The 26937-nt window shown below is 43.6% G+C and overlaps 1 protein-coding gene across 1 annotated transcript in view; it reads left to right on the top strand.

Annotated features, from left to right (window-relative positions):
- The first annotated feature begins 206 nt into the window (after positions 1-206).
- LOC119649719 overlaps positions 207-26937 on the top strand; it is a 157317-nt gene continuing 130586 nt past the window's right edge. Inside the window, exon 1 of the mRNA XM_038052001.1 lies at positions 207-465. Coding sequence (XP_037907929.1) covers positions 426-465 — 40 coding nt within the window. The 5' untranslated portion in view covers positions 207-425. The remainder of the gene's footprint in view (positions 466-26937) is intronic.

Consider the following 26937-nt stretch of genomic DNA (forward strand, 5'->3'; position numbering starts at 1 on the left):
AAAGAACATCTACGGCAGCCCTCCATCGTAACCATATGGCGGAAAGTGAAGCGTACTAAAAATTGGTAAAAGCAAAAAGGTAAAAAGCAAAAATTGCCAAGAAAACTAACGAAATAAGAATATTATTTTATAATTCACTTCACACATGAAGTTGATGTCAGCCCGGTTGGCTTCGAGTATCATACGTTGGCGGCTACGGTGCAGTCCTCATTGAGAGTTTCGCGGCAATCGTTAATTGTAAAAGCGTGATATCTTCGAAGAGTGAGCACGTGCCCAGGTGATTGGCAGTGGCGTAGGTGAGCTTCCTTGAAGCGGTGATACGGCAGAAATTTGATATCGTAACATAGTGCAGTGGATAAGTGTTTATATGGACAGTTGCGCAAGACTCATTGATAGTGTGTAAAACTTGTTAAAATATAAGAAAAATGTTTTTGAGAAAGTTATGCCGGAATACCGTTGTGCCAGGTAAGTTATATTATTAGTCAAGCAGAAGTGGCTAACTTCGACCGCTCCTCTATGGCTCCTAACGTTGTGCCTATTGCTGATGCTGTCCGTGGAATAGTGTGGTTATAGCCCATAAAATCTAATAGAAATATGGGATACCATCTGCAGCAGCTTACTGGGAAGCATCCCATGCTCAATATCGTTATTCATGTAAGGATGCAAACATGTGACCTACAAAAGAAATTTATTTTCACGATCTACCTAGCACGAAGGTTATATCGTCGTATTGACTCTGTATTCGGGAAATTACCGAATGCTAATGGTTGTCTTGAGCTTTGTAAGTTGAAAGCGGAAACTATAGTTCATTCACTCCTAGCAAGAATTATCTCTATTGTATGCACTGGGCTTGAGGTTATGTTAGACTATCCTCAAAATATTTCATTTTCCCGCACGTTATTTTCTCATTTCCTTACTAAATTGTTAATCGTGATTAAAAATTAGCCTCAATTAATGATTAATTTCAATTAATCGAATAACTTAGAATAGTCATTAATCGTGATTAATTATTAATTTACTACCATCATCATGGCACTACAGCCCGACGTCAGGTCCTGGCCGGCTGGATAGTTGTGCTCCAATTATCTCGGTCACATGACTGTGTCCTTCAATCTTGGAAGCCCAGTAGTTGCTCGGCGTCCGTATATATTGTGCTCTTGATCTTCCTCGTAGTGTCGCTTCGTCGACACGTCGTCCGTTCATAATCTTTTAGGCATGTGATCATCGCTCATTCGTTGGACAAGCCCTTCCCATTGAAGGCGTTATAGTTTAATGAATTTCGAGACTTCTAGCTCATCGTACAGTTCATACAATTTATCGTTGTACCGGATGCGCCATCTATCATTGTCGCGAACTGCTCCGAAAATTCCCCGAAGGACATTCCTTTCGAATGTGTTTAGCAGCAGGTCCAGGTTTCGCATCTATAGCATAGCATTGGTCGTATGATGGTTTTGTATACGTGGAGCTCCGTGTTTTTGTGGACATGTTCTGATTTCATTATGGGAAGGACCAAGAAGAAAGTCTTATTCGTATTCGTCGCATGACTTCGTCAGTCTTATTGGCGTCCTTTGACAGTCTGCTACCCAGATATATAAAGCTGTCTACAAATTCGATGTTGAGGTCCCCTATCAAGTGTGCAAGCTAAAAATCCCCTGTTTTTTTTATAGGAACCAAAGAAAACTTTATTCAAAATGCTGGCCCTTGCTATCTACACATTTTTTCCGCCTCTCGGGTAATTTATAGATACCATGCTAATAAAATTGTTGATCTTTCGAAGCCAACCACGCCATCAAGCCATTTTCGGACGTTTGGGTAAAAATTGGAGTTCTGCCCAGCGAGCGAGTGGCCCATCGATGAAAACAGATGATAGCCGGATGGGGCCAGTCTGGTGAATAAGCGGGGTGGGGTAGTATCTCCCAGTTGAGCGTTTCTAAGTAGTTTCGAACTTTTTTCGACGTATGCGACGGAGCATTATCATGGAGGAAAATCGACTTTTCATGTCTTTGTTGATATTCCGCCCGTTTTTCATTCAGAGCACGATGCAATTTGATGATTTTATGGTGATAACGGTAGCCATCGACAGTTTCACCAGTTTTCAACAGTTCATAGTAAACAATACGCCGCTGATCCCACCAAACGCACAGCATCGTCTTCCGTCCGAAGCGATTTGGTCTTGCAGAAGATGTTACTGGTTGGCCGGCATCAACCCACGATTTTTTTCGTTTAGGATTCTCAAAATAAATTCATTTTTTGTCGCCAGTCACAATCCGATGCAAAAATATCTTTTTTTGTGTCTGGCAAGCAAGATTTCGCATGTGTTTGGCGCCGCTCCATCCATCCGCTTGTTGAGAGACACTTAATTACTTGGCGAGCATTTTCTGCGTTTGAGTATCGTCCTCATCCAAAAGAGCCTCCAATTCGTGGTCCGTAACTTTACCGAGTCGATTTTCACGCTCCTGTCGCTCAGGTCGAAATTACCATCTTTGAACCGAAGTAACCAGTCTCGGCACGTTGTTTTGGATAGAGCATTGTCGCCGTAGGTATCCACAAGATTTCGATGTAATTCAGCGGCTGATTTCTTCGAATTGAAGCAAAAAAACAGAGCCTCCCGCAAATGCTTCTTTCCGGGAACAAAACTGAACATGATTATGAAGACAAAAAATATGTTTTTGCATGAAATCACTGATGATATCCACTGGCAATTGTTGACAAACCTCGAACTCAAAAAAAAAAAAAATTTTGGCGTGCTCATAGCAGCTTGATACGCTCACTGACGCCATCTGTCAAACAGCAAATAGCAGATTTAAGCTTGTACACCTGGTACGTTGATGCTGGCGTCTTACTTCTTGATTGCATCATTATTTTCGCTTTGTCCTCATTGATTCGTAGTCCAACTTCTTTCGAGCAGTGTCAAGAGTATGCAGAAGTCCCTCTGGGTCGGTCACTTTTCGAGACATGATGTTTATATCATCTGCGTACACGAACAGTTGTATCGACTTAATGAGTAGCGCCCCGCCGGTGTTGGTATCCATTGCTCGCATAGTGTATTCGAGTATTAGGTTGAAGAGTGTTGGGGCAAGTTCGTCGTCCTGCTTCAAACCAGTACGTGTTTCAAAAGAATCAGTAAACCTGTTTTGGATCCTAACTTGTGAGATAGAGTTGGTCATAATCATCTTCGTCAGTCGTACTAGTTTAGCTAGTATACCAAATTGCCGCATTATGTGGTACAGTATTCGACGATTTATACTGTATGCCTGTTTGATGTCGACAAAGATTTGGTATACGTCAACGTTGTATTCCCAGCACTTTAGCAGGATTAGTTTAACAGTAAAAAGCTAGCCGATTGTGGAGCAATCCGGCCTGAAACTTATTCTGTTTTCCAGATCTTATTCTATTCTCTAGAATTTTCGTCAGTAATTTGCAGGACAAACAGGCTAGTGAATTACCTCTGCAGTTTTCACAACACAATATATCGCCTTTTTTGTGGATGGGACAGGTGATGCTCCTGGGCCAGTCGTCTGGGATCTTCTCGTCCTCTCAGATTCGCAGCAGAAGTTTGTGTATTGCATTTAGTAGACCCATTCTCCGGGATTTTAAGAGCTTAGTTGGAATCTTGTCCGTGGCCGGCACTTTGCTTGATTTCAGTGACCACATGGCGAAATCAACTTGTTCTGATGTCGAAAGCAGTGTACTGAGGCCAGGATCACCAATGCCGCCATCGATTTGGAATACCTCTACGGTGACGCCTGGTGTCGGATTCAGAAGCTCTTCAAAATGGGACGCCCAGCGTTTGTTGATGCTGTCGGCATCGCTGATGATGTTTCCATCTTTGTTCTTCCAGAGGCTAGTCTTGGGTTGATAACCGTTCTTAATTGTATTCACTAGTCTACATGCTTGCCTGGTGTTTCGTTTAGCTAGGTTTTCATTAATGTTCAACAACTGCTCGTCAAAATAATTCCGTTTCTTACATCTAATTATTCTATTCGAAATTCGCCGTAGCTCGTCATACATTTCTTTTTTGGCTCTGGTTGCACGTTGGATATATTGTCTGTAGGCGTTAAGTGATATTCTGCATTCATCGTCAAACCAGTCAATTCGCGTTCGCCGGGATTTGTATACCACGTTCTTCTTTGCGACTTCCTTAATGGTGCCTTTAAGTTCTCCCCAGAACCCGTCCACATCTGTGTTTCCGATGTCGTGTAGGCGATTGTTTTTCCTCCATTGCGGCTGTATATGCCTGCGCCGTAGCATCGATCAAAAGTTTATCAGCCGCGAAGATTTGGGTAGAGCTCATTCCTGAGGAGCCTTCACCAAGTGATGGTCTGAATCGCAGTTTCCTCCTTGATAGGATCTTACTTCCAATACACTGGACGCCTATTTTTCACCAATGAGGACATGGTCAATTTGGTTGACGGTATATGCGTCTGGTGATTTTCAGGTCTGTTTGTGAATGCGCCGGTGCGGGAAGCATGTGGAGCTTACGAGAAGATTTCTATTGCTGGCGAAGTCAATTAATCGTTGACTATTATGATTGTATTCCTCATAGAGGTTGTGTCCTCCAGTGGTTCCCCGTAGCCAGCTTTCGTTTCCGATTTTTGCATTAAAAACCCCCAACCCAAGGGAGTATTTTGATATCGTTTGTTGGGAGTGAGCCAAACAATGTCTCTAGGCATGCATAAAACTCGTCTGTCACTGCATCTTCCTTGTCTTCAACCGGGGCGTGCACGTTGATGAGCTAGAGGTTGAAAAAACGAGTCCTGATGTGACTCGCGCACAACCTTCCGTTGATAGGTTTAAAGTCGATGACGTGCGACTTGAGCTATTTGCTCACTATAAATACGACTCCAAACTCCTTGTGACCCGATGGTTTGCCACTTTTGAAAATTGTGTGCGAATTAATATCGCTTATTTCGCTACCAATTCAACCCAATCTTTCCTGGACTGCAATCGTGCTCAATTCATAAATCTCGACCCGTAGAAGGAGGGCCTTGACGGGACTTGGTTCGTTCAAGGAGCGTACATTCCAGGATCCCAACGAATAGTCCGTTAGATGTTTGGTTGGTCGCCGTCGTTTATCTGTCCAATCCGAGGCAAATGTCCTAGGATTCTCCACAGAGAGTAGTTTTAACATGGATGGGGTGTCGGTCCATCGCAAAACCCTATCTAGGGGTGATAGCTGCTTGAGGTGATTCGAAACGTGCCAGAGTTCATACAATTATGTTGCAGGTCTAGCTACGTTGTTCGTGACACCTTAGTCACCTGAGACGCTTAGGTGTAACTCAACCGTTCAGGCTAAAGTTACCCCTCCTTCCTCCTTTCTTAAACATGGCTTGGGATAGGCTACGGCGGAGATATTAATTTACTATGTTAATCATTAATTGCATTAGCGGCAATGGTTATGAATCATGATTTGTAACTAAAATACACATTTTCTTAATTAGACATCTAAAAAATGGAAATTCATAAGTCCTTTGTACAAAGCAAGTTCTGAAACAATTCACAAGTTAATCATTAATTAATGATTAAAAATGAATGATTAAGAGTCAACAAGATTAATTGATTGAATATTACTGACTCACTAGCGTTAACTCCTGGAATGATCACCTAATACAACATGGTCTCAGATTAAATCTGAATAGAACTGAGTTTTTGACGATCGATCCCCATGAAGCGGGCACAATCATTGTCAGCGGCAGTAACCTGCCCAGAAATGAGCCACTTGAATATCTCGTAAATCTCGATGGTAAATGACCAAAAGGCCGCCCGAAACAACGGTGGCTTGATACGCTGGATGGGGATTTAAAAGCCTCGAGATTGCACCCAGATCAGGCATTCGATAGAGCCAAATGGCGAAATCGATCACAACGAACCGACCCCACTTGTGAACGGGATAATGGCTGAAAAAAATAAAGGGCTAGATCTAAAACAACATTTTTTTTCTGTGGGAATGCTTCGTTACCTAAGGATGGATGTGTTGAAATTATTAAGATATTGGTTTCAAAAAGATATAGGTTGTTATAACTGAAGCGTAGCTAAATTTAGGCAAGACTATGACGGTTGTAAGTCCACTGGAGACTCTAGCATCGAAAGGATGTGTTTCATAAGTATTGTGATCAAATTCAAATCTAGGACTCCTTGGCGATCTGGTCCTCCGTTAGAGGACGGTTTTGGAGAGATCGGATTGTTGCTATAACTTTTTCGAAGATTGTTGCGCCTTCTACGGAAGGCCGTTGAAATTTTAAAGCCTCCTCCTGCACGCGCAGCCAGCGGTGCACACCCCTCGGGAGCTTGAAGTCTGATCCCACTTTTTTATGAGGAGTGACGCCGCTTTACTTCACATGCACCTATAAAGTCCTCAAGCTTGGGGAGCACGTGATAAATTTAGACGTCGGTGGTAAGCGCAAGATGGTCTCCTTGGACGAGGTGCACCTTTTTTTCAAGGAGGTAGCCAGTACTGAAAATAAACGTGAGTGCTGCGTCCGTTTTACGTCCGCCAGTCGGCCTGGTCTAGTAGTCTCACTACGGGTTCGCTTGCTGGAACCCCTTCGTTTCAGCTGGAGCGGATTGCTGTGGTGGAGTGATACTTGACATTCGCTTTGCATCTCTGTTGGCTGCCAACAACTACATATTGATTTCAACATCACAATTTTTATCGGTTGCGATTGCCGACCCTAACTAATAGAAACTTTCAACGGTTTCAAAGTTGTATTTATCTTCTTTGTTTTTAATTGGTCAATGCTATTTGATGGTGTTATTGTTTTTGTTTTAGATGGTGATTTTGCTACCATGCCTTTTTCGAGATATATACCTCCTTTTGGACGTTTATAACAAATGCCACTACATCCTGTGATCTGTTCTTCGGCTGTAGCATGTGATCCACAAGGAAATGCGCACCCGGAATGTTGGTTGTCCGTTTTACGAAGTGTCTGGAAGAGAACATTGCATGCGCCTTCTCTTTGGCCTGGGCAAGTTAGAAATTCTGGAGACACATCGTGGCCGAACCGTTGTAACCCGTGTGTACTGTAGCCATCTTGGACAGATAGTAAGTAGGTTTACTGGTACCCACAGTCTCCATTGTGGCGTTGAACCCACCTATCGGTGATTAAAGTTAACGTATATGTACTTCGGTTTTTCTTTGAGCTATTCCATCGGGGCTACTATTTGACCATTAATTTTGCCCTTTTGGTGGTCATTCTCCTGGCGTAGAACCGTGACTACTCTTCAACCAAGATGTCTATCGGCAACAAACTGGCTATGGCTAACGCCGCGTTGTTGAAGATTGTTTAAAAGCCAGTAATAACCGTCGAGGGACATACCTTGTACCACTGCGATGGGCTTTTTCAGATTTCAGACTGCATGAATAACTCGAGAGAACAATACTCTGTTGACGTATCTAGGTCTACTGTTATTTGGTTGCTTAGGGTGTAGTTTCCAATTCGTATTTCGATTTATTTGAGTTTTTTCGATTTGAGGTGTGTGATCCGCGAGTACTAGTACTTTCAAATTAACCTTGGATCGTACGGATCGCTCCATCTGCTGCTTTGTCACCTCAACCATGGCAATATCATCGCTCCTGTATGGGTAGAGTGGATTCAACACTCAGCCTTCTGGGCTCAATAATGAATAGAGCTCTTTCGTTTTCAGTTACCTCTAGCAATTTGTTGGCAATCATTCCCTCTAGAATTTGCCCATCAACATATTGAACGATATGAAGCGGGATTTTCGGGTCGATCGTTTCCTTTCGGTAAAAAAACCCAACGTTGCCGCCTTCTATTTTCTAGGTAATATTCCCTCATCAAGGCATTTTTGCATGGTTGGTGTAAACATATTTGATCTCGTGCCGAGTCAGTTTTTACTGCTTTCTTTGGAGTGCCATCAGGTCCTGGCGCTTTTTTGTCGCTTATTTTCCTATACCTAATTCATAATCGGTGATATGGGGCATGATCTCAAAGTTGACTGATCCGATTGCTTCAGTCGTGGTGTTCGAACTTTGCGGGTACAGTAACTTCACTATTAATTTCAGCAATATCGGATAGGTTACCTCCGGTGTCTTCCCTCCGTTTAATTTAGCTGACGCCACTCTATAGGGTGGTTCCCGGAAGTTTACATCAGCTTCCTTGCAGGGGCTTTTAAAGCTTCTGCTTTTACTTTCTTTGATCGCTGTCTGTAGGTCGTGCTTCAATTGTCTAAATATAGAAAGCTGTTTTTGGAAGTTCAGTCTTCTTCTTGATTTTTGAACGATTTTTCGGGCATGCAGGCACTTTACCTTGAGTTTTTTTTATTTCTTCGTTCTATCAGTAGCAAGGTGAGCCTCCTTTGTTAGATACTCTTCTAGACATTGCTGCGTCGCTTGTGTTGACAGCAGCCTGATTTATTGAGAAGTTATCCTTTCATTTTGGACTCGTTAATTTGGGATTTTGCGTCTTTCTGTGCTCCCTGATTTTGAACGTTACCGGGCAACGATGGCTATATGTAAATTGTTTACTAACGCACTACCGTTTATATGTATAAAATTATGTTATTCCCTGTGGGGGTTACAGTTTCATCATCGTGTGTGACAGATAGGTAGATAGACAGTGAGCTGAGTTTAGTTAGTTTTTGTCTTATGCTAAACTGAAAGGCTTGCGCAAAACAATATTGCTCTATATTGACTTCATGGAGGAGAAGCAAACATGTAAATGAGGGTCTTCGCTTCGCTTAGTACTTTTAGTTTAATTTAATTCCGACATTGGGTATCAAGAGGAGGCGTGCGGAGGTTGGAAACAGCTGTATTCGCAGCCATGTGCTCGCAAGCATGTCGCCGCACATCAATACGCTGCGTCACATACACGGCACAAACACCGCAACTGATGCTTAGAATTTTTCCTGCACATCTACAGAAAACATTCGAACATGCGCAATCATGGTTTTCTACCATGCAATTTCAAACAATGCGCCGGCAGACGAGTCTCGTATGTGTAGTCTTCTTGAGTTTGACATACAAAGCACATATATATTTCTTAACGCGTACAAACGACATTGTTCTGCATCCAAATATATATTTTTACTCAACAAATGCACAAAACTTTTCATAGGGGGTCCGGGCCCGGGGTCCGAGTTTCGGCTTGTTGAAAATTTGAGGATTTAAATAATCAATGGCGCTGCAGCTAATTTTTAACGTTGGCCTTAAAGCGTATTAGAAGAGACCACTTCGTAGGAGGGAATGTAGTCAGTCTTACGCTCGCTCGGGGCTAACACCCTAATGCCATTCAGATGATATCGGCCATGAACCCTATGATACAATTCCTTCCTATATTAGCAAGGTCTGAACTCCAAGCTTCTGTTTTTCTACCTCAGGTGGAGCGAACTTAGGGCTCCAACTAATAAGCCACACCTGCATCCGCTGGATTACCGTCGTGTTTTCCTTTTAGGGGTTTTACTTGGAGAGTTCAAAAGAACACTCACTTATATGAACTCAGATATGATCTCTCTGCATCCTAAAAATCTATCTATAAATTTGGGATGTGATTTGAAAATGAACAAAAGCAATTGAAGGAAATAATCGCAGCAATAACATCTCCATTTCGCGTGTTTATCAAATCTCCTCATTCCAAATTGACCGCTTAGTAATCTTTCTATATTTGCATAAACTCATTAAATTTATTTGCATCTGTCTCCAGCATTTACTCTCTCCAATAAATTATCGATTGGTAATTTGATCATCTTTATTGATATCATGAGTGGGTTGGCCAATCTGGACTTATTATTATAATCGTCTGAATAGTCGCGGGTTGCGTTTCCATCTATTAGCGAACTATCTTTCCTACTAAACTAGAAATAGATGCGAAAATCTACTTGGGATAAGTTCATTGCGAGCTAAATTTATGAATATCTGCAAGCACTTTTGTGGTGTCGAAATGCATTCGCGGGCAATTGCCTGAGTTTGCGAAGATTGCAGGGAGTAAAATGAATGGCGAATAAACTTTATTTTATGAAATATTAGCATCGACCCGGAATCTCGATTATTGGAAGTGTTCTGAATATGACTCGCGTGGATTTCAGATGAATGATCATAAATAACTTGGGTTAGATAGTGAAAGCCATTCATGCGTGAGTGTTTTCTTCACTTTAGATTTTCACTAAAACCGCAAATTTTAGACTGGATTTATGCAGAATTTGGTCAATGGCTTATTGGGTCGAAAATGAAATATGCTGGGTTAATCTTCATTGATGATGAATAATGGCCATTCGTCTCAGTCGAATTTAACTTTGTTTATTTCGTTGTTGTGATGTATCTAATTTCATTTTGTTTATATCTTTTTGCATATTTTTATTAGTTTTTAATGAGAATTACAACAACATTCTAATAAGGAAAAGCGGAATAGTATTCATCATTCGATTATGGCCTAACATTTTTGAGTTCAATTTTGTGTTCTAATTATCATGACTCTTATTTTGGCTCATTAAGTGGTTACGGAGTAAATCCCTAAATGCCTTGCTTTCGCCTGAGTGATTATTGTTGATATTGTTGAAAACTTTTTAGATTTATACGTATCTTTCGAATGAGACATCAATTTTAGCTTACCAACATAAATACTAGAAAAGTGATATAACAGGGGTTATTCTTACGGTAGAATGGCTGTAATGGTGGCTATTGAGTTGTCCTGGGTCGTCATAGGGCTGGAACAACTCATGGTTGTATCTAACTCGCCTGTCAACTCCATCTTTTACCGATCCAAGTATTCGACGTAGAACTTTACTTTCGAACGTGTCGATGAACTTCTCTAACGCCTGTCTGTACAGGCACAGTAGCACAGGCCTTATTAGGGTCTTGTAGACTCCGTGCTTATTTTTTCCGGCCTGGCCGTCATTATTCGTCCTTTTCATTATTATCCTTCGTTATGTTTACACCTAGGTTTACGTGAGCCGTGATGTTTATCTGGTTAGCGAATCCCACTATTTGCGAAGATTTGTAGAGCAATGTTCCCGTGGAACCCAACTCCAGTTTGCGGATAACATATTTAAGGGCTAGTTTAAAAAGCATGGGGGCGAGTCCATCTCCTTGCGTTAATTCATAGTTCGTTCCAGAACATTGCGTTGGCTCAGCAACCACCTTTACATGGAATTCACTCTCAGTCGTCGTCAATTCGGTGATTCGTGCCAGTTTCTCTGGCAGGTGCCTGTGGGCCGCAAGATGCGGACTCAGCATAAACTCAACCAAAACGCAACTGATGCTATTCACTACCAAGCCAATGATACCTGAATTCCATCTACCATGGCTGAATGAACAAAGATTGGTTCTTTCCTCTAATGCAAAGTATCTGGGTGTAATCCTGGATCCAAAGCTAAATTGGAGATTGAACATAGAACTGAGGGTTATGAAGGCCTGTATAGCTTTCTATGCCTGCAAGAGAACGTTTGCAAAGAAATGGGGTCTCCGGCCGAGGATGGTTCTCTGGATGTACGCCGATGTAGTGCGTGCGATCCTAACGTACGGCTCTATTGTTTGGTGGCAGGCTTTGAGGAAAAAATACAATAGGATGAAGCTTAATAGGATTCAAAGAACCGCGAGTGCAGGTGTTACTGGGGCTCTGCAGTCCTGCCGGCAGATGCTCTCAATGTACTCCTGCATCTCCTCCCCTAGAACTCCACATTAAATACGTTCCAGCGTCCAGTGCCGTCAGACTACGTGAGTCCAGATGCTGGGCAGCAAAGTCCTACGGCCACAGCAACATCTTAGACGAAGTACCTCGGAAAATCTGGGCATTCCCCATGAACTATGCCACACGCAAGCTGAACTTCACGAGAAACTTTGCTGTGGACTTTCCAACCAGGGCAAAGTGGAAGACCGGCGGCGTCTTGCAAGGTTATGACTCATTATTCTTTACCGACGGATCAAAGACGGCCTGTGGAATCGGCCTGGGGGTTTTCTCGAATATACACAGTGTATCCAAGTCGTATGGTCTTCCAGGTTTCGCCAGTGTATTCCAGGCGGCAGTACTGGCGATATTGGAAGTCTGTTGATGGCTGGAGTGAAATTCGAGCCCCAAGCGGCCATCAAGGCCTTGTACTCAGCGATGACAGACGTGCAGAGATGCACTGAACCGTCTTTTTTTTTGAGGAGGCGGAAATCTTCAAAAGACACTGGTTTGGACACACCAGCGTGTGGGATTTTTACCCACTAAAACCACCCACGACTCCGATCATGAAGTTGAACGCATTAGAATTCTCTTGATGTGCTAGCATTTTCGGCACCAGATTTTCTGGTACCAGCACCTCTCCTAGAGTCTCCTCTAGATTCCTCCTTTCTTCCACAAATCTCGGACAGTGGAAGAATACATGCTCTGGGTCCTCTGGGACTCCATCACAAGTTGGACAGTCGGGTGAGGTCTCCAATTTAAACCTGTGAAGGTATTGGAGATATCCTCCATGTCCCGTGAGAAACTGGGTGAGATTATAATTAATCTCACCGTGTCGTCTTCAACCACTCCTTGATGGCAGGAATGAGCCTGTGAGTCCACCGACCCTTTCTCGAGCGTTCCCACCGCTCTTGCCATCTATTTATGGATCTCTCCCTCTCAGCGTTCTTCGTTTGCAATAAGGGAGAGATTGGCTTCGCATCGTATATATTCGCCATCTCATCTGCCAAGATGTCAATCGGCATCATTCCAGAGATGACGAATGCTGCATCATCAGAGACAGTCCTGAGGGCAGAGCATACCCTCAGAGCTCTCCTCCTGTAGACTGCATTCAGTTTGTTAGTATTAACTGACATCCGCAACGCTTCGCCTGGAGTCGCGATTGAGGTCAACAACCTGGCTATAAGCAACCTAGAGGTATGCCGTGGCCCTCCCACGTTCGTTCGGCATCATCCTTGTCAGGGCCATACTAGCAGTGGATGATTTATCACAAACATACTGTACGTGTTGCTTATAGCTGAGCGTCCTGTCTACCACCACCCCCAAGTATTTGATGGTCGACTTGGAAGTGATGATATGATTCCTGATTCTAACACAGGCGTAATTTCTCTTCCGGCGCTTCGTGATGAAGACCACTTCTATTTTTTCCTCCGCAAGCGTCAGACCAGAGCTCTCTAACCAGCATCAGACAGTACTGATTGCCTCGCTTGAGTATAACTCAGCATCTTCGATGTGTGTCCGGATAGCTGAGTGGTTAGAGCGCAAGGCTGTCGTACGGAAGGTCGCGGTTCAAATCTCACTGGCGGCAGTGGGATTTGTATCGTGATTTGACGTCGGATACCAGTCGATTCAGCTGTGAATGAGTACCTGAGTCAAATCAGGGTAATAATCTCGGGCGAGCGCAATGCTGACCACATTACCTCCTAGTGTACCGTTATGGTCTTGAATGAAGTGCACTAACACACTTCAAGGCCCTGATCCAACATGATTGTTGCGCCAACGATTATTATTATTATTATCTTCGAGATGCTTTGCGACAACAACCAGCGCTATGTCATCAGCGTAACCCACCACTGTAGCTTCCTCCGGAAGGGGAAGATTAAGTACATCGTTGTACATGATGTTCCACAGTAGTGGGCCCAATACGGAGCCCTGTGGGACACCCGCGGAAATAACGTACTCCTGTGGTCCGTCATCGGTGTCATAGCCTCCTTTCAGTTAAGTAACTATCGACGATAGCAGCGAGATAGGCGGGAATACCAACCTTCGCTAGGGATTTGCGCATTAGATTCCAATTGGCCGAATTGAATGCATTTTTCACGTCCAGGATTACTACCACGCAATATTTGCTGGTACTTCCCTTTCCGTGGATTGCATCTTCGGCCAAGCCAGTAACCAATTTGATGGCATGAATGGTTGATTTGGCTTTACGGAACCCTTACTGCCGATCTGAAAGGCCGCCTTGGCTCTCAACAACCGGGAGTAATCTATTATAGATTACCTGCTCTAACATTTTCCCCACTGTGTCCAAAAGACATATGGGTCGGTATGAGAATGGTTCACCAGGAGGTTTATCAGGCTTAAGCAGAAATACCAACTTCTGTCGTTTCCATCCCGCTGGAAATATTCCCTCGAACATGCACGCTTCGAAGAACTCAGCGAACATTTCCGGCCTGGATTTCACGGTAAGCTTAAGGGCCTTATTCGGTACTCCGTCCAGGCCCGGCGCTTTATTGTCTCCTATTCTACCGCAGATCTCCGGCAGGTCGTCTCCCGTGACTGGCGGGATTGCCGTCACATTCAGAGGTGGTTGGAACGTGTCGGTGCTCTCCTCTTGCTGGGGGAATAACCACTGGATGATTTTCAGCAAGAGGATGGGATACGTGATCATGATTCCATAAGCTCTCCCCCACGGGTTTACGTCCGTTTCTGAGCAGAGCTCCTTAAAGCATTTTCTCTTGCTTCGCTGGATGGCGAGCTTGAGGGTTTTGCGGGCTGCCTTGTAGGCGCACTCTTTCGCGCTGAACCGTCTGGGCCGCACGCTCAATGTCACTCTCGTCTGGCTTCCCGGGCATAGGAACATAGAGGGGAATGAGCGGGCTGACGGATTGACCAGGCAAGGCTCTGCTCTTGCCAGTCCTTCGCGAATACAGTCGGTGTTCCGCTGGGGGCTTACGAGCTGTGCTAAGTCAACATATGGATTTGGAATTTGGCCCGCTTATAACATAGCCCGATCACGAGAGCTCCTGTGCCAGACGCGTGCAAAAGCATTCAAGATTACGGCGGTCTGCATGGGGCACTGGCCCATGGAGGAACATGCCGCTAGGTTCGGCATACCCTACAATTCGCATTGCCAAAGCTGCGGAAAAGGAAGGGAAACCCTCATGCACTTTCTCTGCGATTGCCCAGCTTTAGCTAGAATCAGGCCACTGGGTAAACCATTCTTTGGGGACCTCAGAGAGACTTCTAGCTGCAGGATGGGAGAGCTGTTTTCTTTCGTGAATGCTACGGGTTGGCTCTGAAGATCTGAGCCGGCTAGACTCTGCCTCCCTTCTCCCATAACAGTCACGGTGTTAGGAGTTTGTGGCATTAAAACGGCGCACCAAAGCGCTAATTGGGCTCCTTGGAGCGGCCACTGATACCTACCTACCCTACCTAGTAGGTGAAACCTGCGCATGATAAGACGTAGTACTTCTTGTTTGGTGCTATCATACGCATGAAGGAAGTAGACGAAGATCTGATGCACGTCAACATTGAACTCATACCGCTTTTCTAGTAGTTGTTTGATCATGAACATTTGGTCCATCGTGGATCATCCATTTCGAAAGCCACATTGGTACTCACTAATTAATTTGTGAGTATATGGCTGTAACCTAAGTTGGACGTGCACAGCAATGAAATGCTTCTGTAATTGGCACAGGCAAGTTTGTCTCCTTTTTTCTGCATAGGACAAATTACATTCTTGCGCCAGCCATAAGGTCATTTTTCATTTTTTCAAATTTTTAAAATAAATTATTGGAGGAGTAATAGTTCAGCTGGAATACCATCGAATCCTGTTGCCTTGACCAGTTTTTGACCGCGTATGGTTGCTCGGACCTCTTCAATAGCAGGATGTTTGACTGAACTTCATGGTTTGTCAAGGCAGTTCTTCTCGCTGGCGCTTCTACTCGGTTGAGTAGCTTCTTAAAGTATTCCATCCATTTTTCTTAATATCGTCGGGAGGATGTTTCCTGGGTCATCCTTACAGAGACTTTTGTGCGGCCTATAGCCTCGTACGAAATCTTTCATCGCACCGAATGCGGCTTGCACGTTTTTACTTTTCATGTCGTTGTCAAATTTTAATATTCTGCCATTGTTGTATTTTCGAAGTTTTTTCCTGCATGTCCGGTTTGCTATTCGCCTAAGCTCGTTTCTTGTTCCCCTTTGTAGGTCAACAAGTCTAGCACTGGAGAAGGGAACAAGTGGTTCCCGAAATATCATCATCATCAACGGCACAACAACCGGTTTTCAGTCTAGGCCTGCCTTAATAAGGAACTTCAGCCATGACGGTTTTGCATGGAGGTCCACCAATTCGATATCGCTAGAAGCTGTCTGGCGTCCTGACCTACGCCATCGCTCCATCTCAGGCAGGGTCTGCTTCGTCTTCTTTTTCTACCATAGATATTGCCCTTATAGACTTTCCGGGATGGATCATCCTCATCCATATGGAATAAGTGACCCACCCACCGTAACGCTAGAAGCTGTCTGGCGTCCTGACCTACGCCATCGCTCCATCTCAGGCAGGGTCTGCTTCGTCTTCTTTTTCTACCATAGATATTGCCCTTATAGACTTTCCGGGATGGATCATCCTCATCCATATGGAATAAGTGACCCACCCACCGTAACCTATTGAGCCGGATTTTATACACAACCTGATGGTCATGGTATCGCTCATAGATTTCGTCGTTATGTAGGCTATGGAATTGTCCATCCTCATATAGGGGGCCAACAATTCTTCGGAGGATTCTTCTCTCGAACACTGCCAAGTCTCCGAGGAATACATGAGGACTGGCAAGATCATTGTCTTGGACAGTAAGAGCTTTGGCCCTATGGTGAGACGTTTCGAGCGGAACAGTTTTTGTAAGCTGAAATAGGCTCTGTTGGCTGCCAACAACCGTGCGCGGATTTCATCATCGTAGCTGTTATCGGTTGTGATTTTCGATCCTAGATAGGAGAAATTATCAACGGTCTCAAAGTTGCAGTCTCCATTCTTTATTCTTCCCGTTTGACTAGTGTGGTTTGATGCTGTTGTTGATTGGTTTTTGGTGTATTTCGTCTTGTCTGCAGTAATGTGCAGCGCAAGATCTCGCGCCGCCTGCTCGATCTGGATGAAGGTAGACTGTACATCTCGGGTTTTTCTTTCTATAATGTCAATATCGTCAGTGTAGGCTGGAAGTTGGGTGGAATTGAAGATGATGGTGCCTCTCGCATTTACATTTGCATCGCGAATCACTTTCTCCAGGGTCAGATTGAAGAGGACGCATGATAGCGCATCCCCTTGTCTTGGACCGTTGTTCATGTTGAATAGTCGCGAGAGTGATCCTGCTGCTTTCATCTGGTCTCGCATATTGGTCAGAGTCAGCCTAGTCAGTCTTATCAATTTTGTCGGGATGCCAAATTTTCTCATGGCCGTGTACAGTTTTACCTTGGCTTTCCGCACAGAGAAAATCTGATCTGTTGCTGATTTGCCTGGAGTGAAACCTCGTTGTTATGGGCCATTGATGTTCTGGGGGTATGGGAATATCCCGCTTAGCAACATAGCGGAGAATATCTTATAGATGGTACTCAGCAACGTGATATTTATATAATTGCTGCACTGTGTGATATCCCTCTTTTTATGTATGGGACAGTTAATGCCCCGTTGCCAGTCGTTAGGCATTGATTCGCTGCCCCACAATTTGAACATTAGTTGATGAATCACTTGGTGTAGTTGGTCGCCTCCATATTTAACGAATTTGGCTGCAATTCATCGGCTCCTGGCGACTTCTATGCCGGTGGATTGCATAGCCTGCTTCTTCTATGCCGGCTGCTGGCAGCATTTGTACGTCGTCTTCAGTTGGCGGGACCTCCAACGCGCCAATAATTTGGTTGTTGAGCAGTTCATCAAAGTACTCAACTCATCGGTCTAATATACCCATTGTGTCGGAAATCAGGTTTCTCTCTTTGTCTCGGCAGAATGAGCATCGAAGTGTATAAAGCTTCATCGTGCTGACTTTTTGGTAAAACTTCCGCGCCTGGTGCGGTTGCTCAATGTACTTTTCGAGTTCACAGACTTGTTGGTTCAACCAGGATTCCTTTTTCCGTCTGTGAAGTCGCTTCTCCACTCGACGGAGTTTGTGATATACAGCATTCTTCCGTTCCGTTGCTAGTTTACATTCGTCGTCAAACCTGCCGGAACGGCTCCTTTTGCGGCTGGGGCCAAGTATGCTTGTGACCGTATTTATGATAATGTTCTTCAGGTGATTGTGAAGATCATTTGTTGATGCTTCATCTCCAGGATCTCTGTTGACTGCGATTATTGCGGCATCCATTTCCCTCTTATAGGTGTCGCAGAGGGCTATGTTGTGGATGGCTTCAGTGTTAACTCTCACCTGATTGTTAGAGGGGATTCTGGATGGTGTTGTTATTCGAGCTCGGAACACCATGCCAACGAGATAGTGATCCGAGTCTACATTCGGCCCCCTATATGTTCTGACATTCATCAAGGCTGAGAGGTGGCGGCGTTCGATCTACACGTGGTCAATTTAGTTGAAAGTGGTCCCGTCTGGAGAGGCCCACGTATGTTTGTGAACTGCTTTCCGCGTAAGCCAGGTATTTCCAACAACCATTTCGTGCGATACTGCTAACTGAATAATGCGCAGTCCGTTATCATTAGTATCCCCATGTATGCTATGGCAGCCGACGTATCGCTTGAATACGGGCTGCGTCCCTACTTGACTGTTAAAATCTCAAAGTATGATTTTTATATCATGCTTGGGACAGGCTTCGAGGGTCCGCTCAACTGCGTTGTAGAAGGTATCCGTCTTCGATTCTGCGTTTTCGCTTTAGGGGCATGAACGTTGATGGAGCTTATAATTCTAAATTTGCCTCGTAAGCGCAAGGTGCGTAGTCTTTCGTTTATATTTTCAAAGTCGATAACAGTGGGTTTAATTTTTTGGCTGGTTTAGAAACCTACTCCGAGCAGATGTATCAGTTAGCTGCTTGGCAGCTCCATCTTTGTACAGCGAGCGCACGTTCCATGAGAAAAAGCTCCGTCTGCAGCTTTTCGTTAAGAAAGAGCTCCCGGCGGTCACCACGTGGAGGTGCAGATAGGGTTTGGTAGTAGAGCTGTTGGTGGTGGTTCAGCAGGCGTTTCCCAGGTTTGATGTTCCATCGTGGGTACCAATCCATGTTTCGCCCTGGGACCTATATTAACCTTTGATCGCCAACAAAAAAGATTCCAAAAAAGAAAATTCTGAGTTTTCTAAATCGGTTGCAGGCATCTCCCCTATTAAATGTTTGTGTTTGACATTTCTAGTAAAATCATTCGAGCTTCTGGCTTAAATCTTTAATTTTAGGCACAACCACAACTTCAGCATATTTTTCTGGTTATAATTATTTGATTTATTTTCGAATCATTTATTTTCTCTAAATGTATAACAAATTTTATTTACTAATATCTTAAATGATGTTATATTACTTTTCAATTAATATTCAGAATAAGAAAAATTGAAAACAGGTTGCTCGCTTAAGTCTTTTGTTTGTTTCGTGAATAGTATCTCCAATTTATATATAAACGCAAGATTTATTTACCCTAACACTTAGGCTTAGGGTATTAGGTGTGGATACTCAGAAAGGATAGATGATTTTAAAAACTGTCTCTGGTGGTACACGTGCAGTTATAACATTGATTTCAATGATACATTTGTAGTAGCACCCTTCCTGATAAATCCTCCAAACATCATTATTTGGAAATATCTAGCCAGAATTGGATACTTTTGCATGGCTGTAGCTAATTTACATGAGGAGGACTCAATAGGAGGCACATTGCTGTTTTAAACATCTGGGAGCTTCGTTACAAAACACTTGCTCCATCCATACCCAGTTATGAGATTTAGAACTGACCCACATTTTGTAGATGTTCAAAATGGTGGACATAAGTAAGTATCTGTTGCGTTTGCTATATATTGCAAAAGGTTTACGTTCTACACCAGCTCATTAAAAAGAGCTTAATAACAGGATCTAGACATTAGAGACTATGAACAAATCCCACAAAAAAGAAGTATGTGTCTACGCGAAAGCCTACATGCTTCATCGATTGCATTCTTCAATATAAAAATTCCGAAAATTGTTTCGTGCCATACTCATTGGTAACATTGCATTTGTGATGAATTGCCTTAAATTAAAGGTATTTGGATGGAGGCGAGTTCGACCTCTTTATCAACGTCGTCGTTTGGATTTTTACCTGTGCCTGGTCATTTCTAGGGCATCGCGGCAACTCCTTAATATCGGAACCAATTTATTTAAGATCCGCCTTCGACAAGTTGATACCGCAACGATGACGGTATGGCACATGAACAAGAGACTGTCTGTCGTTCGTCTTGAAGCTAATCGATCGGATAATTCAGTTGAACATATCGACGTATTCAACCTTTGACCATATTTACGATAATTATCGCAAAAATGAAACTCAACCGAAAATAATTGCATTTTGGGGTATAAGAAAAGGGCGTGGGTAATGCGCGAAGATATTCGTTTGTCGGTAGAAGAAATTTCATTTTTTAGGTGTTTAACTGATAGCGAAAGAAATGCTAAGACATTGACTTACCCTCATGGAGCGTCAAAGGGCCAACATGAATGGTTTCAACTGGCAATATTCGATATGGGCAAGTTTTTGCGAACAATAAGGACAATGGCAAAGTTTCTCACGTATTTATTAAGGCTTTTGTTGCGGCTACTTGGTAATTTACGGAAATATTCAAAAGCGGTAACTGATCATATGACTGATTGGTCTGGTTCACCGGAGAAGAAGCGGAGCTGTAATAGGACGAGACCAGAGTAGGGTTGGTATCTATTTCTTCCTAAATATCGGTCGATCTAAAAATTCGGAAAATATAAGTGAGATTCGATTCGAACTGTAAGATGACGCTGTTAGGCTTCTTACATCTAAATTTGGTATCTACATGAAAAAAGATAAGAATCTAGATTACTTTCTCGAGGAACGATAATGTAAATTCTTAAGCTTTGGAGAGTAGCTTACAGCACTGGGCTGTTGTTAACATACTTTTCTGTGCATTCGCTGAAAAATTGTATCACTTAGGATATGGAACCCAACTATATCCTTGAAATCAAATCTGTATCTTGAATTAGAATAATTTTATAAGTTCCTCCGATAACAACCCTACCTAAGTACATTCCATACCCAATAACTTCTTCAGATTTTTTCCACACAACATTCAAAGTGTTACTTTTTGCAATTTCCAAAGATTTCATAAGACATATAGACCATACCGTCTCGGAGGCTTCACGATGCCATGCTACAACATTAAAGGAGATACAACAGTGCACGTATGCATTTTAGTTAAAATGCAGGTAACTGTGGCACACTGCGCATTTGGAGGAGGTATTTAATAGTTTGATCGTGAGATGCGTGACTGGAAGATTGGTCGTTGATTTCTCTGGTCTTTTTTTTTTTAAAGAGAAAAAAGGAAATGATTTTGGTTAAGTCTTGTTTATGCCTACGCTCTTTATATGTATCAAAAATTTTCTCAGGTTTAAATATTCAACTTCTAGATTCTTTTGAAATGGGCTAATAAAAATACCCGCTTTATTGTGTAATTAAATTAGGCTTGGAAATGTGAACTGATATGCTAATCTTGCTGTGGGAATTGTAAAATTTTACAACAATGGAGAAGAGGTGAAATGGTCATATCAATTCTACAAGTATAAAGATAAGTAGGTAGTATTTCTCTGAAAAAGTTAAGTTCCGCTTGTTTAAGAACTATATGAGGCAACTTTTTATCTTGCCGAATAAGTTCTCTCAGGTCGAAAAGAATCGCTACTTTTGGCAACCATCAATCGTTAATGCCAAAAAAGATATCTAGTTTCCACATTTTGTAATATTTCTACAGCCGAGGTTGGACTAGTAGAGGGATTATAGGTGGTTTGTGGGTGGATCTACATACTAATAGCTTAGCTGCCAATATTCAATTAGTGGAAAAGGTTGAGGATATAGGTTAAGAGAAGCTGAAAGAAGCTTTGCGCGGGCGCCCCTCAAAGCAACGTTGAAGAAAAACGGAGAGGTGGAACATGTGTAGATGTGAAAAACTTCCAGGTCTTTGGGGTCAAGGAGCTTTTTGATATAGTTTACTCTTCCTTTTCATCAACCTTTGTCCCTTTCACATGCGAGGTCGGCTCGTCGTGATCGGTTTCGCCATTTGGCTCTATGAAATGCCTGATCTGGATACAATCGAGGGGCTTTTAAGGCCCCATCCAAAGTATCACCGCCGTTGTTTTGCCCAGCTTTTTCATCACTTACCATCGACTTCGATGTTCAGACCAATCTTGACAAGTGAATTCTCGTTAATGCGAATTCCGTGACCATACCATCGAAGACGCCTCTCTCGAAATTTTTGCACGATCGGTGCAACCCCATATTGATCGCGGATATCCTCATTTCGGATGTTATCAAAACGTATCACGCCAGTAGTCAAACGCAACATCTTCGTCTCGACTACCGCGAGACGCCGCTCGTTGTCTTTTATAGTCGGCCAACACACAGAACCATAGAGGGCGACAGAAGGGATGACATTGCGATAAATTTTAGATTTAGATTTAGACGTTCGTTGATATGTCGATCACAAAGAACACAGTTGTGGAACGCCACTTGATCCTGGCTGCGTTAATGCGTGAAGCAATTTCATAACGCAGTTCTCCATTGGCTGATAGCTTTGACCCGAGGTATTTAAATCGCTCAGTTCTGGGCAGATCACTGCCGCTGACAGTGATAGCGCTTGTTTCATGGGGATTGGTCATCAAAAATTCAGTTTTGGTTAAATTCAATCTAAAACCGTGTTGTATGAGGCGATAATTCCATTTCCGGACAAGTTGCTCGAAATCACTTTTTCTATGTGATGCTAGAAAAACATCATCTGCATAAAGGAGTGTGTAGGGCGCTGGACATTGGATGTTCCGTGTGACGGTCTCCATAACAAGAACAAAGAGAACTGGTGAGTGGGAGCTTGCTTGATGAATACCAACAGAAACACAAAAGCGGTTTTGATACACCCGCAATATTTCAAATTTTACTTTTTGGATCGTGGTAAAGCAATCGAACTCAGCGCACGAGTTCTTCTGGCACTAAGTGTTGTCGTAATGCATACCAGATGAGTTCGTGTGGTACACGGTCAAACGCTTTCTCAAGATCCAGAAATGCAATGTAAAGAGGCCGATGTTTCTCAAGGTGTTTCTCCATGAGCAACCGCGCAGAGTGTATATGTTTACCAGTTTTTGTCAAATCCGATTTAAACGATTTTGCGAATACGATTGTCAAGAATGCGTTCAAAAATCTTCATGGTATGGAAAAGTAACCGGATGGGACGGTAATTTGAACATTCTGCTGGACTACCATTTTTTTCCGTATTGGAACAGTGTTACTTTCTTGCCAGTCAGATGGTGTTCTTCTTCCTGAATAACCCGATTAAAGAATTTGCTGAGCCACAGTGTTGAGTTCCAGCTCTTCGCTTTCCAGAGCTCAGATGCGATGTCGTCAGGTCCGGTGGCTTTCCCCGATTTCATTCGTTCTATTGCCTCCTAGACTTCAGTTGCGCTGACGACGAGAGTACCTGTCTCGTTGACTTAATCCCACGGTCTTCTTAAGACATGGATTGATTTTGTGACCACAATCAGAGCCCCGCCGCAGCAAGCTACGATGGTACCACTCTATAACTAGTGCATGGCTCAACATTCATACTGATAGAAGCAAGACCTACCAAAATCTCTACCGAGCTAAGGAGTACGGCAGTGGTGTTGAAACGCAACACCACGCTGAGACCTGAAGGTTTCTGCTTGCTACAACACAGCCACAACTTCCATGAAGCACCCACTAGGGGGCCGCACAGCCGTAAATAACCGAGCTGAACGCACATACAACAGGAATTCTCCTGAAGTATGTAAGTCCAGGGGCTATCCCGGTTCCCATGGTACCAGTATATCCTTGGTAAGGTTTCGTGACTAAATTGCCACTTCAGATGAGTCCCCGTCCAGACTCGGGTCTGATCGCCCTGATTAGGCTTTTGGAGCATTCGCGTACTGCATCACGGCCGGCAAGCCAAAGTGAGTACAGCGTCCTGGTGCCACCACTATGGAGGTTCTCCTCGGCCACTTGGTTTTGGTTTGGCCGACAGGGTTGCCGCCCCGTCTTCCTCGACGCCACCTCTGAGCACCATTTGCGTTGACAGGTGGCCTACCAAGTCTATTTATTCAGTACTTACCAAACACTCATTTCCTCAGAGGCTGGAATTGTGCTCAGTGAACTCAATTCCCAAAAAGAATCAAAATCTCCCCTTTCAGATAGCTACAGATGTATCACCATCGTCTCATCCTTCATTCGCATCCGCACCTCTGCAGTGTTTCCACTCAAAGTTAAAGGGCACCCTCATCAAGCGAGTGCGAGTGGGCCCCGTAACCTCGCTAAAGTCTTCAGGAAAACTTGCCACCTGCTCTACAGCCAGTCTCTCTATCATTTTTGAAGGAGTAGCCTATTCTCGTTCAGCACCACATCCACACTACTGGCTTCCATATCTTCTCGAAGGTGCGTCCAATACCACCCGAAAAACTCGCTGTTGCTAAGAAAGAATACATAAGACATAAGAAGACATAATTTTAAAGCAGGGTATTTGCAGGTCATCAAATAGCTGCTGGTCTTCTCCACTACACCTGGCTCCACAACTCAACGGCGAATTGAGACCATGCGCCGATTACAGACGTCTGAATGCTCAGGCCATTCTAGATCGCTACCCCATATCACTCATCCACGACTTTGCGCACAACCTCGCTAGCTGCCGTATCTTCACGATCTTGGACTTAGCCAAGGCGTACCATCAAATCCCTGCAGCTCCAGAGAACATGCAATGTGCCCGCCCTTCGGGCTCTTTGACTTCTCGCGGATGCCTTTTGATTTGTGCAATGCGGAGCAAAATTTTCAGAATTACCTCGACTTTGTCCTGAAAAACCTTAACTTTTGCTTTGTGTACTCTTCCTATGAGTGTTTGGAACAGCTAAATTGCACTTTTCAAAGCCTCCTTGAGGCCAGTCTTGTACTTAACGATTGAAAATGCAATTTCTTTCAACAGAAAGTAAAGTTTTCAGGCTGCACGATTTTTCCTGAGGGAATCCATCTGCATCCAGACAAGGTTCAGGCCATTGCAGATTTTCCACTGCCTAAAACAGTCAAGGATCTGCGAAGGTTTTTGGGCAGGCTGCTTTCAGTGTTGAGGCCCGGCAAGCCTCTTACCTTCGCTTTTAAGCAGAAACCCGACAAAACGTCCCCTCGCCAAGTTTTGCACCTGAATCTCATAAACCAGTTTACTTCAGACATCCAGCACGAGTCTGGCAAGGAAAATGTAGTTGCAGACGCTTTGTTACGTGTTTCAGAGGTCAAAATCCCTGCTATAGTCGATTTTTCCTCATTCGCTGAAGCACAGAAGGATGATGTAGTGCTAGAGAGTCCAAATACAAATTACAGGAGTTTCGGGTCAACCTCTGAAATACTCTGCGAGATCTCTGAAAAGGGACCTAGGACATATATTCCATTCCGGCCACTTTTTCCAAGGAAGTATCCCATGCAGTACACGATCCTGCGCATCCAGGCATTCGAACATCGAATCGGTTGGTTACAAGCAAATACTTCTTGCCCTCAATGAATAAGGATGCCAACTCATGGGTCAGACAGTGCATCGCGTGCCAGAAATGTCAAATCACCACGCACATACAGAAAGAAGTAGGTTCATTCCCTCGGCCTACAAAGCGTTTTCACACGATCCCTATCGACATCATTGACCTCTTGCGAGATTCACATGGTTTCAAGTATTGCCTCATAATCATCGATAGGTTCACGCGGTGGTCTGAGGAAATACCTCTGGCCGACATTTCAGCACAATCGTGCGCGAATTCCTTTGTCAGGAATGGAGTTCCAGCCGAAGTGATTGCTGACCAGGGAGTGCAGTTCGAGTGTACTCTATTCTCGAAGTTAGGCAAATTCCTAGGCTTCAATCGCCATCGGTCGATTGGATCCCCGATGGATAACATCCCTAAGGACCTGGGCGTCTGCACACACGTCTTGGTTCGCGTGATGTGCAACCACCATATGAGGGCTCATATTAAGTATTCAACAGAGGTGAGCACTTCTTTAAGCTTGGCGTTGAGGGCAGGCCCAAGAACGTTTCCGTGTCCAGGTTAAAGCCTTTTCTCCTCGGAGCTGAGGCTGCGGGGAAAGAAAGATCCACGACGCAGGAGATTCGATCGGCGTCCCTAAAATTGGCAGGTCAGGAGTCGGGTTTTATTGCTGAAACCCAGTATCCTTGCAGTCATTATAAAGTCAATGCAGTCCAATATTCGTCAATCAAGGCCTGAAGGAAGGAAACCATTCCTTGTTGAAGCATCACAAAGTCCAAATCAAATAAGCCACTGTGGCTTCGAAAAAGAAAATTCACGTCGAAGATCTCAACCAAGCGGCAAATGGAGGCCCATATATGGGTCAGATCAGAAGGCAAGCGGACATTAGGTCTGAAAAATGGAATCACCCCGACATGTTTCAAAAGCGGCTGCAGAATGGACAGTCCAGTTGGCGAAGAATGTGGTTTTAGTCGGCAACCTTGTAGAAGGAGTCTAACATTTCACCATGTACCTTATACGCGAAAAAACCCTACAGTATCACTGAGCAGTTTGTCACTGAAAATATCTTTTCTTTTTCTGTGATCTATTGAAAGCAGGCATAAACTACCTTAGTAATGGTATTCTTGGGGCATGCAGACCTTTCACTTCACAAATGTTTTATGGATGCAGTTTTCTCACCTCTGCACCAACATTTTCAAATTGTCCATCCCAATTTATCTAAACGAGTTGTTTCTTAGAGGATCTGTTGGCTGCAGTAAGAATCGAATCTATTATATTTAATTGCGTTGAATAGGAGGATCCTATAAAATACACATGAATAGAAAAGGCTCGACCATAAGTGCCAAACTTGACACCAGCACCGAAGTGTTCACCTGCATCTCAAACCGTTTTCCGTACAACATAATACAGTCATAAATCAGGAATTTCTCATCGATGCAATAATTTAGTATCAATAAATCATATGGCTAATTTCCGATTATCGTATCGCTTTTAGACTACAACTTAGACAGTTACATTACCATCTCAACTTTGTAGGTGTTTTGAATAGCGTTAGGAATAAAATGGCCCCCGGGGTCCTCTATCTGGAAACTGGAATGCAAGCGTTCCGTATCTGAGTGGTGTTTTG

Source organism: Hermetia illucens, chromosome 2 (assembly GCF_905115235.1).
Source record: "Hermetia illucens chromosome 2, iHerIll2.2.curated.20191125, whole genome shotgun sequence".
NCBI lineage: Eukaryota > Metazoa > Arthropoda > Insecta > Diptera > Stratiomyidae > Hermetia > Hermetia illucens.